The sequence below is a fragment of the Anolis carolinensis genome, chromosome 1, assembly GCF_035594765.1.
Source record: "Anolis carolinensis isolate JA03-04 chromosome 1, rAnoCar3.1.pri, whole genome shotgun sequence".
In the NCBI taxonomy this organism is placed as follows: Eukaryota; Metazoa; Chordata; class Lepidosauria; order Squamata; family Dactyloidae; genus Anolis; species Anolis carolinensis.
Window position 1 is genome coordinate 132,532,644 of NC_085841.1, and position 18,888 is coordinate 132,551,531.

At 43.1% G+C, this 18,888-nt stretch overlaps 1 protein-coding gene across 1 annotated transcript in view; it reads right to left on the bottom strand.

Annotated features, from left to right (window-relative positions):
• The window catches only part of tpo (thyroid peroxidase), a 106,243-nt gene that overhangs the window by 58,455 nt on the left and 28,900 nt on the right, over positions 1-18,888 (bottom strand). The window contains exon 7 of the mRNA XM_062982627.1: positions 5,210-5,722. Coding sequence (XP_062838697.1) covers positions 5,210-5,722 — 513 coding nt within the window. The remainder of the gene's footprint in view (positions 1-5,209; positions 5,723-18,888) is intronic.

Sequence of the window (18,888 nt, forward strand, 5' to 3'; positions counted from 1 at the left end):
TTGCACCTGCAGGAGGTTTGTTTTCCAGAAATCTCCCAAACAAGCCCGGGGTCGAGTTCTCCCCCTTTTTCGCGCCGTAATTACATTCTCCAGCAGAAGGGAGTGCAACAGGCTAATCGCAGGAGTTTGAGAATAGCAGCAAAGCATTCAGATGATTAAGCCTGTTCCCATGAGAAATTTTAGGGAGTCATACATCTGGACACAGAGATTGACTTTCGGTTCTGGTTCCCCAGAGAAGTGTTCTTTGGTGGGGAAAACAAGGCCTATTTAGGTTCCTTGCTCCCGGAGGGTTCTTGCGGAGTCAATTCGTCAGCAACTGGAGTAGTGTGTGTGGACAGCTACTCCGCTTCCAAGCCTTTGTTCCTGATTCAAGCCTTCGTTTTCCAGCCTTGTTCTTCCACGGATTTTGCCTTGCTTTCCAAGACCCAGCCTTGCCTTGTTTCCCGGATTTTGCCAAGTAAACACCACGGACCTTGTTCTTGTTTCTCGTTCCTTGCTGTCTTGTATTCAAGCCTTGTTTTTCCGAGAGTCAAGTTATTTCCTAGCCTCGTTCAAGTTCTTGGACTAAAGGACCTTGTCATCTCCCCTCACTTTGCCTGGCAAAGTGAGTGTTTCGGATATTGGATTATAACTTTGGACCTTAATATTTCATATTGGACATTGTTTCTTTGGACTAATTTTGACCTTTCCTGAAAGGTCTAATTCTGGACTATTTTCTACACTTGTTTTTATTAACTTTATATACTCCTTCAATAAAGATATTAGATAGATTCTGGCCTCTGTGTATGGTTATTGGTGCCCTGCAGCCGGGTCGTGACATGACTGGACTTAACATCAGGGGAAAACCTTTACTATCTATCTATCTATCTATCATCTATCTATCTATCATCTATCTATCTATCTATCTATCATCGTCTGTCTGTCTGTCTGTCTTTCTCTGGAGTTACACCTAAAAATATACCTGTTTCAACTTCAAATTCAACTTCATATGAACAAACTACAGAGCCTGTTTTGTTTGTAATTTGGTTTGTGACAATCTTCTATATGTCACTGAGAAATAACTGCTGACTACTATTAAGTTCAATGTGATTCATTCCAAGTATGTGGTACATCTTTCTTGCCTGAGGACTTTATTGCATGATGCTGCATGGAGAGATAGCAGACTGGTAATGGGATATGCACAGCATCAGATGACATGAACTGTCACCAAAAGTGCTTCAGTGTTGATTTGCTACCTTCATGCAATAAAGTCCTAAATCACCGTAATTGTCTTGTTCACTTATTGAGATATAGACTGCAGATTCTAACTTTTCATGTTGAACAGAGATGTGGGTTAGATTTGACAAATTTACATAAATGAGAACAGCTTTAGATTAAAAAACAGCTGTATTGAGAAAACTGATTATTGTATGCTAAAATTTGTACTGAAACAGAAAGAGGTTGTTCCATAAACAGAATAGATAACAGGATTTTGCTGAAAAAGCAAAGAACAACAAAAAGCAAAAAACACTAGATAGTGCTGTAAATATACTGTTGTTTTAAGCCTTTCACAACTTCCTATAGTAATTAAATATATCTGTCAATTTAATTATCTAATGAAAAGTTGTAAATGTATAATGAGCAGTCTAAAAATTGCCAAACATCCAGCATAGCAATATTAGCTGGAATTCTCTTTGGTAGTTATGCATGTGTAATCACTGTAGTTAGTTAGCTATGCAGTGACTCCTGGAGCAGTCTGCTCAGTCCTCACTTACTAGGCAGTGGTCACTGCAGTCAAAATGGGTCTGTTCCTGTCGATTGGGAAGCAGATGCCTAATGGATCCACCTACTCCTGTGGGTGATCTCTAGTGCAAGAGATAGAATCAGGGTCCCTATCACTTCTCTGTCATACCAGAAGTCACTTATGTGAGATGGGCACTACTGGTGTCCATTAGTTAGTTACCTCCCAATGAACAGTGCAATAGATTCTGTTGATTCCAGCAGCCACTGCCCAGTAAGTGGGGACTGGGGGAAATACAGAGGGATTGTGAATACAAAACAGGCAGGAATGCATAGTCTTGTAACAGTCTAAGTCAGCAGTTCCCAAACGGTGTCCCACAGAACCCTAGTGTTCTGCAAAAGCCTGATATCTTTTAAATATCAGGCTTTTAAAAAACGTTTTAATAAGTCAGTTCATGAGTATGAAGATCATACTGAAATTTACTGTACCTCTGCTTTAAATACCAAATTTGAATCTCTTTAATTTCAAACCTACTAAATTATACAAAACACCCAGGCAATAGGAATAAATGAAAGAAGGAAGAATGTGGGTTCGCAAGGCTTAGGACCAGAGTGAAGGTTCCATGGGAAAATCAGAGACAAAGTTGGGGTTCCGTGGGGGAGAGGAAATCTTCTTAAGGGTTCCATGCCTGAAAAAGTTGGGAACAGAAGGTCTACGTTTATTCTTAGTTAATAAGGAAGGCTGAGTGAAGGAAAACAGACTCTTTTGAAATGTAGTGTTGGAGAAAAATTCTGAGAGTGCCTTGGACTGCAAGAAAATCAAACCAGTCCATGCTCCAGGAAATAATGCCCGGCTGCTCACTGGAGGGAAGGATATTAGAGGCAAATATGGAGTACTTTGGCCACATAATGAGAAGACAGGAAAGCTTGGAGAAGATAATGATGCTGGGGAAAATGGAAGGAAAACGGAAGAGGGGCCAACCAAGGGCAAGATGGCTGGATGGTATCATTGAAGTGACTGGCTTGACCTTGAAGGAGCTGGGGAAGGTGATGGCCAACAGGGAGCTCTGGCGTGGGCTGGTCCATGAGGTTACGAAGAGTCGGAAGCAAGAGCCAGAACGAATAAAGTACAACAACACAAGTTAATTCTGGCCACTGATATTACATATGCCTTTTGAACTAGCAGCCTCCTACACTAATGCTTTGCCAAATCTGTATATGCTGAAAGGTGTCTGGCAATATTTTTAAAAATCCTAATGCTTGAGAATGTATTAATATCCACGGAAGCTCATATAACCAACTGGGAAGAAGAAAATATGATCCCCCTCCCATCCACAGGCACTGAGGCAAACCCTATGTAATCAACCCTAATTTTTTTCTTCTTTGTTTTCAGAATTATGCCTTTTGTGTGGCTAAATGACTTTCTAAATAGAAAGTTTGTGCATCAAAAATCTCAAATGCCTAGTAAAGGAATGAATTTATTGGCCTACAATATTTTGCACACTGTGCCTGAAAACAAAAGTAAAGTGGAACTATAAAGAGGCATTCATGAGAATAAGGCACACAAAGCAGACAGATGATAAAACAGCATAGTTCAAGAAAGAAACAAAGAGAGGATAAAAAAGGATACTTTTTGTTTTTTGCACCCAAATGGTCAGATATCTTGAAAGCTGGCTGTATGAATAAAAGAAGAATGGATTCACATTGCATGGAAGACGGAGATGCAAGTAAGTTGTATACATTCAGGTTCTGTGCCTCAGCATGGAAACATTGTTTTTTGGGATGAAAGCCATGTTGCTGAAGAATTCTGGGAACAGCAGTACAAAAAGGGGCTTTTTCTAAGCTCTGCTCCATGGAATGCAGAGCCTATAAATGTGCCATCAGTTGTGCTGATCCTGTTTCCTCTCAATACTTGGAGTAAATATACTGTTTCTTGTTTACGTAAAAAAAGGGCTAAGGATATTTTAAAAAACCAAACAGATGCAAAATAATGAATAATTTCTTCCTAAATATGAATCAGAACATAACGCAGTGGTGGGCAACTTTGGGTGAACTGAGGGCCCACTATCACCCCCAAGATACTGTTGGGACTGCTGAATATTTCAAATAGAAAAATAAATTGTGATAAGGAAAGAAAAAACACAGAAAATAAAGGAGAAAAAAAACCAAGAAGTTTTGAAAAGTCAGTAGCTTTTTTTAAAAAAAAGAAAAGTTAAACAGTGTAGGTCAGTTGTTGTCCCAGGGGGGAAAAAACCCTTTGGAGACAAGGAGGAAGCAGAAAAGGTAAGGTAGGAAGTATGCATGGGGGTGAGGGCTTCAAAAACAGCATGGATGGGTTGACACATAGTTGTGTCATAGTTTGAATATTCAACTAGGATTCTAGAAGATCAGAATTGAATCCCCACTTTGCCAAGGAAACGTGTTGGGTGACTTTTTGCAAGTCACATTCACTCAGTCTCAGAGGAAGGGAATGCCAACCTCTGAACAAGTCTTGCCAAGAAAATCTCGATTTAGGTCCAGACTTTCTGAAAGACTGTATCTTTCTGTACCAGTTTTTAAGGATCTTGAGATCTACAGGGGAAGGCTTTCTCTCAGGACCACCATCCAGGGGCCGGGCTGTGGCGCAGGCTGTTGAGCAGCCGGCTGCAATAAATCACTCTGACCATGAGGTCATGAATTCGAGGCCAGCCCGTGGCAGGGTGACCACCCGTCAATTAAAAATAAAAAATAGCCCCTGCTCATTGCTGACCTAGCAACCCGAAAGATAGTTGCATCTATCAAGTAGGAGATAAGGTACCACTTATAAAAGTGGGGAGGCAAGTTTAACTAATTTACGACTTGGAATGAGGAAGTGCTGTCAGAGTGGATGATGAAGCAGCTGCTCCCCCCTGTGGCCAGAATCGAACATCCTCTCAGGAGAAGGTTAAATTGCCTCTGTGTCGGTCTGTTTCTGTTTGATGTGTTTATGGGCATTGAATGTTTGCCCTATGTGTGTATAATGTGATCCGCCCTGAGTCCCCTTCGGGGTGAGAAGGGCGGAATATAAATACTGTAAATAAATAAATAAATAAATCCAAACATGGTTGGTGGGAGGCTAGGTAGATCCCTCCCTTCCTCCCTCAGATGGCAGGCCAAGACATTTCTATTCAAGCAGGCTTTTAAAATAACAGCACAGGTAGCTTTTTATTGGGCATGTTTTATATATCTTTTAACTTTTGTATGTTTTAATTGATTTCAAAATTTATTATTACATGATTTTAATTTGTTTTAAATTATATGACGTATTTTAAGCTAATTATTTTGGGAAGCTGCTTTGGGTCTTAATCTGGGGGACATGTCACATATTGATGAATGAATGAATGAATGAATGAATGAATGAATGAATGATAAATCCATGATAGGGTCATCTGAAGTTCACCATAAGTTAGAAATTACTTGAAGGCACACCACAACAACATATGACATGATACGTTAACTTGTATCATCCTACCTGATGGAGAGCCCCAACAATTTTGCGAGCCTCTTGATAGATGATTTCAGGACTCCAATGCATGTTCCACTTCTTCAGTTCTTTTGCAAGGCGATTGTGTTCTCGCAACCAAAGTGTATGTACAGCTGTCAAAGAAATGACTTCGCTAGACCTGGTGTCTCCTGCCATAAAGCATTCAATCCTTTCTCCATTGTCTGTTTTGGGGTCCTGAGCACAAGCTGAAGGGACTTGGTTGACAAAGGGAAGGTATTCACGGCCATGGTCAAAATATTTCACATTTATTCTGAGGAGACCTTCTTGGCTAGTCAGATTCCTCAGTTTGTTCTCTGCTGCTGTTGTGCTGCCATAAACGGTAGATGCATCGAGGAAGGAGGTTAGACCATTAATCTGTTGTCTAGGATTTAAGATAGAAAGATTTCCTATCAGGACTCCCTGGAGGCCGGTGGTGCATGCAGGGGATGAACGGTAGAAAGGCAAGCAGTCCATTATGGAGAGTGTGTCATTGACAAAAACCTGTGGATGAAATTAAGACCTTTCAGCTGGGAAGCAATAAAGCAGAATTGCCAATTTCAGAAATAAAATGTATACAAAATTTCACATATTGGTTGAATAGAGTTTCTTGCCTCCCTTAATCAATAGAGATTTGCAATATTTTGATGCAATCCTTAGTTGAAATTCATGTGATTGATATCTTAAAGTTTATTATATATTTTGCATTCAGTCAGAATAGATTGGAACCAGAGCATCCTGGGAAACCAAAAAGGACAGAACACCTCTCTTCCCTCTGCCACGACACTGTTTCTGCTTTTTGGACACTGGGCATGGGCTGCTGTCCCCCTGAGACAGCACTGGTATTTTCCCCTCTTGTGGAATGGCCATTGAATTATCCATGGATCATATAAAAGCCATAATTCTGGTCTGCAAACCTGCCCTTAACCTATACATAAAGTCGACATATGTGAGTATATAGAATATGTATTCATCTTATGATTGTCTATAAATTTAATTCCTTGTTTAGGGTGTTTTTGAAAGGTAAAGTCAAGAGACATAAAATTTTTCATTGGTGCAGATGAAGAAAGAAAAAGATAAATATCTTGAGTGGGGGAGATGCAAAAGGTGAAGAGATGAAATCTGTAGTTTTAATGAGATGATGAAAGCCAAAGGACACTAGTAAAGGAGCAGTAAAAGCTGTGACCTAACAGCATTTTTAAAACACTTATTCAATAGGACATCTTCTCTCTCTTTTTAAAACAGAACTGAGAAGCTCATTACTGCAAGGAATGTTATCAAGAAGGCTATTATGTTACAGACTTGCATATCATCTAAGCTGATTAAAACTTGTTTGATTAATAAATGTGCCCACTCCGTTTCTCATTATTTGAGTGGAAGCAGTCTGAAGGAGTGATGCTCTATTTTGAAAATGAATATTACATGGGTAAATTGTTGACTTTGTGTTGCATATGCCGGTGTTCTCTTTGCTTGAGGTTCCTCTGAAGTAGGACTTCCTTTGACTCCTTTATTAATTTTGTTGTTTGTATGGGTCTTATTTTCACTTTCAAGAGAAGAGAAGGTACTGTCAGGCTCCATTCTAAGCCTAAATACACGTAACTACAGCTACTTATATTAATCTTCTTTCTAATCCCTTTGTTTCACCAAAACCACCAAGAAGCATGGGGATCTAATCTATATATCCTTCTTTGAGCTGCATCTGTAGTGTTAGTCTTCATCCATACTTCTGTAGAAGAGGTGTTAATAACAAGCCCCAAGGAGCAAGTGGGTTTGCGTAATGAAGTCTCCTCATTTCCGTTTTGATGGGATGACAAGTGCTCCACCAAGAGCTGAAAATGCAAGTGTGGATTTCCCTGTGCTGTCTTATAAGTGACATCAAACATGACCCATCTTTTTTAGTTGTAATACAAAACAATTTACCGTAGGATTAATGAAAAAGCTTCATATGAAGCCATTTTCTTGACACTATGTCATTACAAGAGGGTACAGCTATTTTAGCACCTTTCCATTTCCAGAATTATTTCTATTATAAATCTGCAAAGCATAATGCAATCTGCTCACAAAGAAGGGGGAGAAAACATGTTAATATAGTTTGGAAGGAAAAATGCTAAAAGACTCAGCTGCATCAAAGAGTCAATAATGAGAATTATATATCTATCTAATTTTTGTATTCCCATTCTCTTCTCTGTTTGTATTCACAAAAGCTAAGATCACTTCCTATAGGACACCACTGTGCATGAGGCTATGTGGTATCTCCCTGCTCTGGGTATATGGGCAGAGACTTCCGCTGTGAAGCTTAACAGTCTGGAATGAAGAAGGATTGTTTTTTGCTCTTGACATGTCTAGCCAATATCACATTCTGAGCTTCAGTTTTCTTTATATTATTCCTGCAATATCTGCAAAACATGATATAAACTGTTTACAGAGAAGGCGGGAAAAGCACGCTAATACAGTTTGGAAGAAAAAGTGCTCTGGGCATTTGTACTCTTCCTTAGTGACTGGTTATTCCTTCCATTCTTTATCCATACTCTCCCCCCCCCCCCAACCTCTCACTTAGTCCTTGAATTTAAGCAAATCATATTGGCTTTTTTACATGTTTCCCATTTTTCTTCTTGCATGGGTTTGTTTTTAATTGTGCTTTTGACAATTCCTTCTTCAAGAACTCCCATCCTTGTTGGCTGTCTTTTTCCTTTAGCATGTTTAGTCTCAACCCAGTATTTCCCTGAACTTGTTAATCCATGAGAGATGCAATCTACCATATAGTGTCAGCCAAACAAAATGTGATGCTGTGTTCAGATTCAGAAACAATTCCAATGCCTTCATGAAAAAAGCACAGGAGGGGTCACTGCCATGCTGAACAACATATATTCCAGAAATCTGGGAGACAATGGTCTAACAGCACAATGTACACGTTCTTATCCATACATCCAACTGAAGAATAACTTCTACACAAATTGATAAAAGAATTCCCCACAGAGATACAGAACCAAATCCACGTGAATACATCTTAACAGGCCCAGTTCAGAATGATCTGGAAAATACTTTTTCAGTACTTGCATTCCAAAACCCATTTTTACCTGAGATACATTAATGACATTATTATCATTTGGTGTCAGAGAAGAATATCTCTTGAATTTTTCTATAATAATTTTAGAAAATTTCATCCAATCATCAGACTGAGCCTGGAATAGTCTACGCAACACATCTACTTTCCTGACAAAATAGTATAAATATGTCATCTATATATATATAAATGTAATATGCGTTTTAATATGGAGTAAACAACAAAACCACTGAACCCAATCACACCAAATTTGGCCACAAAAGACATAGTCACACAAAATATGTCTTTCAATCAAAAAAACCTAGAAAAATAAAGTCCAAATTAGAGGACCAGGAAAAGCCATTTTCCCCCTAAATGCCAGTTAGAAAGGTAGGTTCCACCCTCTTCATCTCCTAGCAACTCACTCAGCAACAGTGGAGCTCAGGACATCTTCACTCAGGCCTCTTCCACACTACCTATAAAATAAATATTATCTGATTTGAACTGGATTATCTTGAGTCCACACTGCCATATAATCCAGTTCAGTGTAGATTTTATACAGTTGTGTAGAAGGGGCCTCATATAATCCAGTTCTAAGCAGATAATATAAGATTATAAATATAATATCTAAAATTACTGTGGTATAATAATACAGAACAATATAATCTCTAAAATCAGGACAGTAAATAAAGAGCAACACTCTGAAAACAAGGGAATTCCAAATAGGAATCAATCAGGGCCAGATAACACCTCTCAACAAAGGATTCCCCCAGGCAGGAAGCAGCCAGGCTTTGAAGCTGCAAGGCCATCAAATTAGGTGACTAATTGCAGCATTCATACTTGTTGCACTAAGACTATTCATTGCCATTCAACCTGGTCAACCAAGGATTCCACAAGGTAGAAAGCAGCCAGGCTTGCAAGCAGCAAGGCTATTCAGTGCTGTTCATCCTGGCCAACCAAGATTTCCCCTAGATAGAAAACCCCCAGGCTTTGAAGCCACAAGGCTACTCCGTCCCATTCAACCTGGCCAACGAAGTATGTCCCTATGGAGAAAGCGGCCAGGCTTTTAAGCTGCAAGACTATTCAGTGCAATTCAAGCTGGCCAAACAAGGATTTCCCTACAAAGGAAGTAGCCAGGCTTCAAAGTGACTCTTTGATTGAGGGTGCTACTCCAGCTTGCCAAACAAAGATTCCCCTAGGTATAACACAGCCAGGCATTGAAGCTGCAAGGCTATTCAGTCCAATTCAACTAGACTAATAAAGGATTAACCTTGGTAGAAGGCAGCCAGGCTTTGAAGCTGTGATACTACTCTCTACTATTGAAGCTGACCAACCAAAGATTCTGCTAGGTAGCAAGCAGCCAGGCTTTGAAGCAGCGAGGCTATTCATTGCAATTCTAGCAGCCCAAAAAACCATTCCCCTAAAACGCAAGTACCCAGCCTTCCAAGCAGCAAGCCTATTCCGTTGTATTCCAGCTCACCAAACAAGGATTCTGATAAGAAGAAAATGGCCAGGCTTTTGAGGCTGCAGGGCTATTCACTGCCATTCTACTTGGCCAACAAATGATTCCCATCAGCCACAGCAATGCGTGGTTGGGCACAGCTAATGGACATATAAGAACCATGTTCTGCTGATAATCATATGTGCTGACATGATTCTTTTAACAAAGTGATATAGCCAAGCTGTCAGATACAACCTCATCTGCTTGGATTCTTGTGTTAAGAACTCTACATCTGGATGTATAGCATACATCAGTAGTTCCCAGCCTATGGTCTCCAGCTGTTTTGGACTTCAGCTCCCATAATTCCTACCAGATGGTAAGCTAGCTGGGATTTCTGGGAGTTGAAGTTCAAAACAACTGGAGGACCAAAAGTTGGGAACCACTGGCATACATTCCTCAAACTAAAATACTCTTACAATGAGGTGGGGGGAAAACAGATCAGAAAGGTATGATTGTTACACAGACATATGCTACTGCAAGCATTACAATTACAAAATATCATTTGTTTCCACCTATAGCTCCCTGCTGAGAGAGCTCACATTCATCATCAACAAATCTCATGTTCTTTGGGTGGCAGGCCTATACTTGCCTTGAAAAATTACTCTCTTTACAACATGAATGAAAGTACAGGAGACATACCCCGCTACAAGCCCAGAGGCCTACTCTGGGCCCATCTACATGGGCTACATATATTGATGCTGATCTAGAGTGGGGCACTGCAGATCAGTGCCATTGTAATCCACACAGCTAGTTGCTGAGCTGGTTCAGTGCATGGTTAGTATCTGCACTGCACTGTACTGCACTGAGCCGCTCCAGCAGCTGGATGGAGTCTGCATAGTCCAATGGTGCCAAACCTTGTTCTACATTGCTGGACCATCCTTACCCCCTCTCTCTCATCCTCAGCTAATTGATGATCATGTAGGTGGTCCCTTAGTCTCCATACCTATTTTGGCAACACCACTACGAGTTCTAATAATGTCACTAACAATATCATTGTGCAGTCACTCTTCCTCTTCCAATGTGATATATACCATCCCCTGCCTGAGATGTTCCTCTGCCATCTACATAGGACTATCATTATGCAGGATAATAAATGGACACACATTGTTAGAAGTAGCAATACTAACAAACAAGTGTCAGAACCCTTCAGTCTCCCAAGATGCTTGGCCAATGACCTTCCAAAGAAGATTGGAAAGAGACATAGCTGCATTGAAGTACACTAACAAATTCCAATCTCTTAGCAGAGATTTCAATTGGCATATTGGCTTCTTTGCATTGCATGTATCAATAGGTAGGTTTTCATTACAGTTGAACACATATAGAAATAAACATGCAAACTTGTATATTGGGTTACAAACACCACCTTAAAAATGTTTACATTTTGATCCCACCTCTATAACTATGTTCACCATGCATAAATACTTGAAGCGTGGACTGTAATCCATGGAAGACTATGCTAAAATAAACGAGTCTTAGAGATGCCAAATTATGATTTTCTTTCTCTCTATTTCCCCCCATTCTTCCCATTCTTTTCCCAGCCAAACAGACTACCATAGTTGTATCTTTGAAAACTACTGCATTTCTATCATTCTAATCAGTATGGAAATAAGAAGAGCTTGACACAGTTAGATAAAATCACAAGCTATTTAATGCCTGTGAAGAGCATTGCTTTCAATTTGCCAACACATATATGAATGCTTAAACATCTTTCCTGTGCATATATGTATAGATAACATCACCACAATTAAAGATAAAAGTATGTCTGAGATGAAGAAATAGCTCTGTTCCAACAATATCCACTTCTTGAAGTGACTGCTTCCCTTTGGCTAAGTATAAAGCCAGTCTTGCTTATTCCATGTTTACTCAATATCAATGGATGACAAGGATCTGGTATTAATGGTTATTGAATGTAAGAACCACACTGAACAGTCTTCTAGTATAGTCTGAAGGGCTCCGAGGTTGACGACTAGCACTCCATGTACCTCTAGGGATGCAGAAGAAATGTTATTTTTTGTATCCCCAGATGTGGTATGTTGAATATATTCATGGTGACATACAAAACTAATTTCTATTTTGTCAATAATAATTATAAGCCCCGAATTAGAATTTTACTGCATTTAAAGCAATTGCTTCTTCTCTTTGAAATTAGAGTGAGCATATTCATAAGATGCTTCACACTTTATAATCATGAGCAGAAAATATTTCCAGCAATTTAATTATATTTATCACCAGGGCTATTTTAAATAAAATATCATGACAATGCTGGCTTTTTAAATTAATTATTCCAGAGGCCATCAAATAGCTACCAGCGATTAAAATCATAATTGGCATCCTCAAGAGGGTTCTTCTGTTTGGAGTAAAGGAATACATCACTCTGAGGCTTATTTCTTTTTCTTAATCTTCATGAAACTAGCATAGGGAAATAGAAGTTGGACAAAAACAAACTTTTAAGACCTGAATTTTTGGAGTAGCACAAAATCCATTTTGTGCTGTTTCTTCTAGCATCTTTCGAAACATGATCTATTCAAAGGTCTTGATCAAATCACGAAATGATATAATTTTAAAATCCAAGTCATGTACCTCTGCTTACACTTGTATTTTGAGAATTATAAAAAAGAATGTGTTTTTGTGTCTAAAATTGTGGTAGATCACTGTAGACCAGTGGTTCTCAACCTGAGGTCCCCAGATGTTTTTGGCCTACAACTCCCAGAAATCCCAGCCAGTTTACCAGCTTTTAGGATTTCTGGGAGTTGAAAGCTAAAAACATCTGGGGATCCCAGATTGAGAACCACTGCTGTAGGCTATCTGGTTTGACAAATCAGTAGAATAAGTGAGGGGGTTCTGATGGCCTACTAGAGGTTATTTGATTTACCTACACCAGTCCCTTGAAGCATGGAAGAAGTGGTATTTCTGAATATCTCAGGGACTGCACACCCCCACCTCAGAAGAGCAGCAGAAAATTCCTGAGTTTGGTACTGAATGTGATGTCTCATGGGCCTTGTAGTCCTGTTCCTAGTACTATTGTGGCAGACGAAGAGGAAAACATGGGATTTACACCGTTTCAGCCAGAAACGGAGCCCCTGCACCTGCAGGATGTTTGCCCTCAAGAAGTTACCCAAACAAGCCTTGGGCAGAATTCTCCCCCGTTTTCTCGAAAGGACAATTATAATAAAGATAGAGGCGCTAGGGAGGCGAATCGCCGAAGCGCCAGAATCGCAGCCAAACAATTAGCTGATTAGGTCTGCTTCCCTTGGGAAATTCTAAGGAGTCATGCATCTGGACAGAGATGAGTTTCACTTCTAGTTCTCCAGGGAAAGTGTTCTTCTGGCGGGAAACGAGACCCTATTTAGGTGTTTTGCCGCGAAGGAAACCTTGCGGAATCAATTCGTCAGCTTGAGGAGTGAGATCGTGTGTAGACTTCGTACTCCAGTTCCCTGTTTCCCGGATCAAGTTTCCAGCCCTGCCTTGTTCCACGGACTTCTATGGACTCAGTTCTTGTTTCATGTTTGCCTTGTTTCAAGTTTGATCTTGCCAAGTTTCAAGTCTTGCCTTGCCGTGCGTTTTAAACCACGGACCTTGCTTCCTAGATTCAAGCCTTGTTTTCCAGTTTCCTTCGGATTTACCTTAAGCCTCGAAAGACTATGGACAGTTCCCCACACTATTGCTTGCCAAATAGTGTGTGTTTCGGTCAAGTGGATTATAACTTTGGACTCTAATATCACATATTGGACATTGTTTTCCTGGACTATATTTGACCTTTCCTGAAAGGTCTACTTCTGAACTATATTCTACACTTGTTTTTATTGACTTTATATATTTCCTTAATAAAGAAATTAGATAGATTCTGGTCTCTGCGCATGGTTATTGGTGTTCTGCAGCCTGGGTCTGACAGTTTGACTCCGCCACCCTAAGCACCAATTAACCTAAGACCAGAATGTCTACAGGAACCGGGGCGGAAGCCCAACCACTCAGCTACATCATTTCCAAGGAAGAATTCGACAGGATCCGAGATACTCTCCGAACACAGGAGGGTGAAATTCTGGGCTTGAAGGAACGCGGAGCGCGCCTCCCTGCCCTAGCGCTTCCAACCAAGTTTACTGGAGAAGCCTCCAAGGTTCATGTTTTCCGTCGCCAGTGCCAGGCGTACATAGAAGCCCGCCAAGCCGAATTTCCCCACGAGGATGTCAAAGTGGCATGGATTTACAGTCTCCTAGATGGGCCTGCGGCCAATTGGGCGATGGCGCTGTTTGATGCGTGTTCCACGCACCTAAGCTCCGTGCAAAGTTTCTTGAACCACCTTAGGAAGACCTGGGGGATCGAGGACAACGAGGAGGCGGCCGGCCATAAACTCCGGCGACTCCTTCAAGGGGACAGGCCGTTGTCCCGGTACATAGCCGAGTTCCGGGTGCTGGCTCAGAACACCGGTTGGAACGATATCGCCCTCAGAGGGCAGTTTCATGAGGGCCTTAACTTCGAGATGCAGGAAGAAATTTCTAAGGTGGATCCTCCAGAGACTCTTGAGAGACTCATTAATCACTGTCTACGAGCCGAAGTCCTGCTTGCCAACAAAAAACAGTGGCTCCGAGGTCAGAGTGGAAGAGCCGGGGTGAGACCCCCCGCTTCTACCAGTATTCATCCACGACCAGTATGGAAATCCCCACCGCCAGCCCCAAACCCCATGGGAAGCGAGGAAGAACCGATGCAGTTGGGCAATCTGCGCCCCAGACTGGATGTTGCCGAAAAGGCCCGCCGCCAACGTTTGAATTTGTGTTGGTACTGTGGGAATGGGGGCCACCTCGCCAGAGAATGCCCAGCCAAAAGAAAGCCTGCCGCCCGCCTGGCAGCGGCGTCCTCCGTGGAGCCGGAGACGGCCGAGGTGGCTGGAGCCAAGCCGGCGGGGGAAGCCAGCGACCGGGCGTAGAGAGGCTCGCCAACCCGGTCAAAAACCCCACTCAAGAGCCGCAGACGGGGGTCCTATTTCTCCTAGTGGTCACGTTGTGGTCAGGGAAAAGGGACCCGTCATGATCCATGCCATGATAGACTCAGGAGCAACAAACAATTTCATCGATAGAGAGTATGCCGACTCTCTGGGATTACAATATCATGATTTCAAGAATGCCCGAGTGGTGCAGGCTATAGATGGTCGTCCCCTAAAGACGGGTCCAGTAAGCCAATGGACTGAACCCACCAGAATGTGGATAAGGGAACACATGGAAGAGATTTCCTTCTTCGTTACCGAGGTGCCCCACTTCCCTGTGATTTTGGGAATTCCATGGCTGACACTCCACGACCCAAACATCTCCTGGACCAACAGAGAATTACAGTTTGCTTCAAAGTATTGCCAAAACCATTGTCTAGTAGCCAAGGTCTGCCATGCCACAGACACTGAGCCCATCATCACCTTGCCCAAGAAATATTCAGACTTCTGGGACGTTTTCAATGAAAAGGAAGCCGAGAAACTACCCCCACATAGACCCTATGACTGTGCCATTGACTTGGTGGAGGGGGCCCCGATCCCGCGAGGACACCTCTACTCCCTGACTGAACCAGAGCAAGAAGCTCTCAGGGAGTTCATAGAGTCAAATCTTCGCAAGGGATTCACCAGACCCTCTCAATCCCCAGCTGCTTCCCCGGTGATGTTTGTGAAAAAGAAGTCAGGGGACCTACGCTTGGTTGTGGACTATAGAGCATTGAATAATATCACGAAGTGGAACCGCTACCCCCTGCCTTTGATCTCGGACCTATTAGACCGGCTTCGAGGGGCCAAGGTTTACACCAAGCTGGATCTCCGGGGGGCTTACAATCTAGTTCGCATCAGGGAGGGGGACGAATGGAAAACCGCCTTCCAGACCAAATTCGGATTATTCGAGTCCCTGGTCATGAATTACGGATTATCCGGAGCTCCCGCAATATTCCAGCATTTTGTCAACGATATCTTTCAGGATTATCTAGATCGGTTCTTGATCATATACTTGGATGATTTTTTGGTGTTTTCTAGATCACAATCGGAGCATGAGAAACACGTCAGAATGGTGCTACAACGATTGCGGGATCATGGACTATATGCCAAGTTAGAAAAATGCGCCTTTGATCTGCAAGAAGTAGACTTCCTGGGGTACCGCGTCTCGCCACAAGGGCTCTCCATGGACCCGGCAAAGGTTTCAGCAGTATTGGAATGGCGGGCGCCAACCAACAAGAAGGAAGTGCAACGTTTCTTGGGGTTCGCGAACTACTACCGCAAATTCATCCCAGACTTTGCCCGCTGGTCTGACCCAATCACCAGCTGCATCCGTGGAAAACAGCCTTTCCGCTGGACGGAGCAAGCAGAGAAAGGGTTCCAACAATTAAAGAAGTTATTCACGACCCAGCCAATTCTACAGCACCCTGATCCTAAAACCCCTTTTGTTGTGCAGGCTGACGCCTCTGATGTGGCAATTGGGGCTATACTCATGCAACCAGTGGGAGAGCATCTTCATCCTTGTGCCTATTACTCCCGTCAACTAACAGCCCCAGAGAGGAATTACACTATTTGGGAGAAAGAACTCTTGGCCATAAAGGCAGCCTTTGAAAATTGGAGACATTGGTTGGAAGGGGCCAAATTTCCCATTGAGGTTCATACTGATCATCGAAATTTAGAGCACCTAAGGACCGCATGAAAGTTAAATCAAAGGCAGCAGCGCTGGGCTTTGTTCTTTGAACGTTTTGACTTCCAGATCCATTATGTGACCCCGGCTCAGACCAAGCAAGCAGATGCTCTATCACGGAAACCAGAGTATGCTGCAGGACGCAGAGAGACCTCAGAATCTCGATTGCTGCAACCCGAAAACTTTGCCACGCTCACAGTGGGAAACATCAAATCCACTTCAATTGAACCAACTCCTTCTAACCCAGAACCCCTTTGCGCTCAAGAAATTAGAGCCAGCCAGCAGGCAGATGCCTGGGCTCAAGAACAGATTCGCCAAGGACTACGTTTCCCTTTCTCACTTAAGGATGGGCTATTGTGCTACAGGAATCATGTTTACATCCCTCCAGGCCCCGGCAGAGAAAAGGCACTTCGTCTGTGTCATGACAGCAAGCCAGTAGGGCATTTTGGACTCTTTAAAACCATGCACTTGATTCTACAAGATTTCTGGTGGCCCAAGATCCGCAAGGATGTGGAGAAATATGTCAATTCCTGTCCTGTATGTCAGCGCTCCAAGACACGAAGGGAGAAGCCCTCGGGGCTACTACATCCTCTCCCCACTCCTTCTCGCCCATGGGAGATAATTTCCGCGGATTTTATCACTGACCTACCACCTTCCCTTGGATTCACCACGATCCTAGTGGTGGTGGACCTTTTCACCAAGTTGGCCCATTTCATTCCCTGCGATGGCCTCCCCACTGCCAAAGAGACTGCAGATTTATTCCTTCAGCATGTTTTCAGACTACATGGATTGCCCAAGAGTTTAGTCACGGACCGTGGATCTCAATTCACCTCTCGTTTCTGGAAGGCACTACAAAAACTATTGGGCATAGACTCTCGTTTATCTTCAGCTCACCATCCCCAAACGGATGGGCAAACTGCCACCTTGGAACAATACCTTCGCTATTATGTAAACTACCAGCAGGACAATTGGGCTCCCCTGTTACCCCTATCGGAGTTTGCTTACAACAATGGTGTCCAGGCTTCAACTAAAGAAACCCCGTTCTTTGCAAACTACGGCTTCCACCCACGTTTCTCCCTTCTGTCATTGAAACCTCAGAAGTCCCTGCAGCGGAGGACTGGTTACAAGAACTTATAGCGGTGCAACAACTCTTGCACCAACAACTGGATCAAGCCAAGGAGGACTATAAACGCCACGCTGATGGCCATCGCCAGCCGGGCCCCGAGATCAAGGTAGGAGACCGGGTCCTATTGTCCACTCGCTTTTTGCCCTCCCACCGTCCTTGCCGGAAGTTAGATGCCCGTTTCATTGGTCCCTACCCAGTGGTGGCGCAACTTAACCCCGTGACTTTCAAACTCCAACTTCCGCGCTCCATGCGCATTCATCCGGTGTTTCATCGTTCCCTGCTTCTTCCGGCGGATGGGGTACGCCCCGATGTGGACCAGCCGGCCCCCGCCCCTGTTTTGGTGGACAGGGAGGAGGAATTTGAGGTTCAGGACATTTTGGATTCTCGTTTTCATCGCCGCCGCCTTCAGTATCTCATTGACTGGGTGGGTTTTGGGCCCGAAGAACGCTCTTGGGAAGACGCTTCCACAGTCCATGCCCCCGATTTAGTCCGCCGCTTCCATCAGGCCTACCCTGCCAAGCCGCGGCCCCGCACCTCGGGAAGAGGGCCCATTTTGGAGAGGGGCCTTCAGGAGGGGGATAGTGTGATGTCTCATGGGCCTTGTAGTCCCGTTCCTAGTACTATTGTGGCAGACGAAGAGGAAAACATGGGATTTACACCGTTTCAGCCAGAAATGGAGCCCCTGCACCTGCAGGATGTTTGCCCTCAAGAAGTTACCCAAACAAGCCTTGGGCAGAATTCTCCCCCGTTTTCTCGAAAGGACAATTATAATAAAGATAGAGGCGCTAGGGAGGCGAATCGCCGAAGCGCCAGAATCGCAGCCAAACAATTAGCTGATTAGGTCTGCTTCCCTTGGGAAATTCTAAGGAGTCATGCATCTGGACAGAGATGAGTTTCACTTCTAGTTCTCCAGGGAAAGTGTTCTTCTGGCGGGAAACGAGACCCTATTTAGGTGTTTTGCCGCGAAGGAAACCTTGCGGAGTCAATTCGTCAGCTTGAGGAGTGAGATCGTGTGTAGACTTCGTACTCCAGTTCCCTGTTTCCCAGATCAAGTTTCCAGCCCTGCCTTGTTCCACGGACTTCTATGGACTCAGTTCTTGTTTCATGTTTGCCTTGTTTCAAGTCTTGCCTTGCCTTGCGTTTTAAACCACGGACCTTGCTTCCTAGATTCAAGCCTTGTTTTCCAGTTTCCTTCGGATTTACCTTAAGCCTCGAAAGACTATGGACAGTTCCCCACACTATTGCTTGCCAAATAGTGTGTGTTTCGGTCAAGTGGATTATAACTTTGGACTCTAATATCACATATTGGACATTGTTTTCCTGGACTATATTTGACCTTTCCTGAAAGGTCTACTT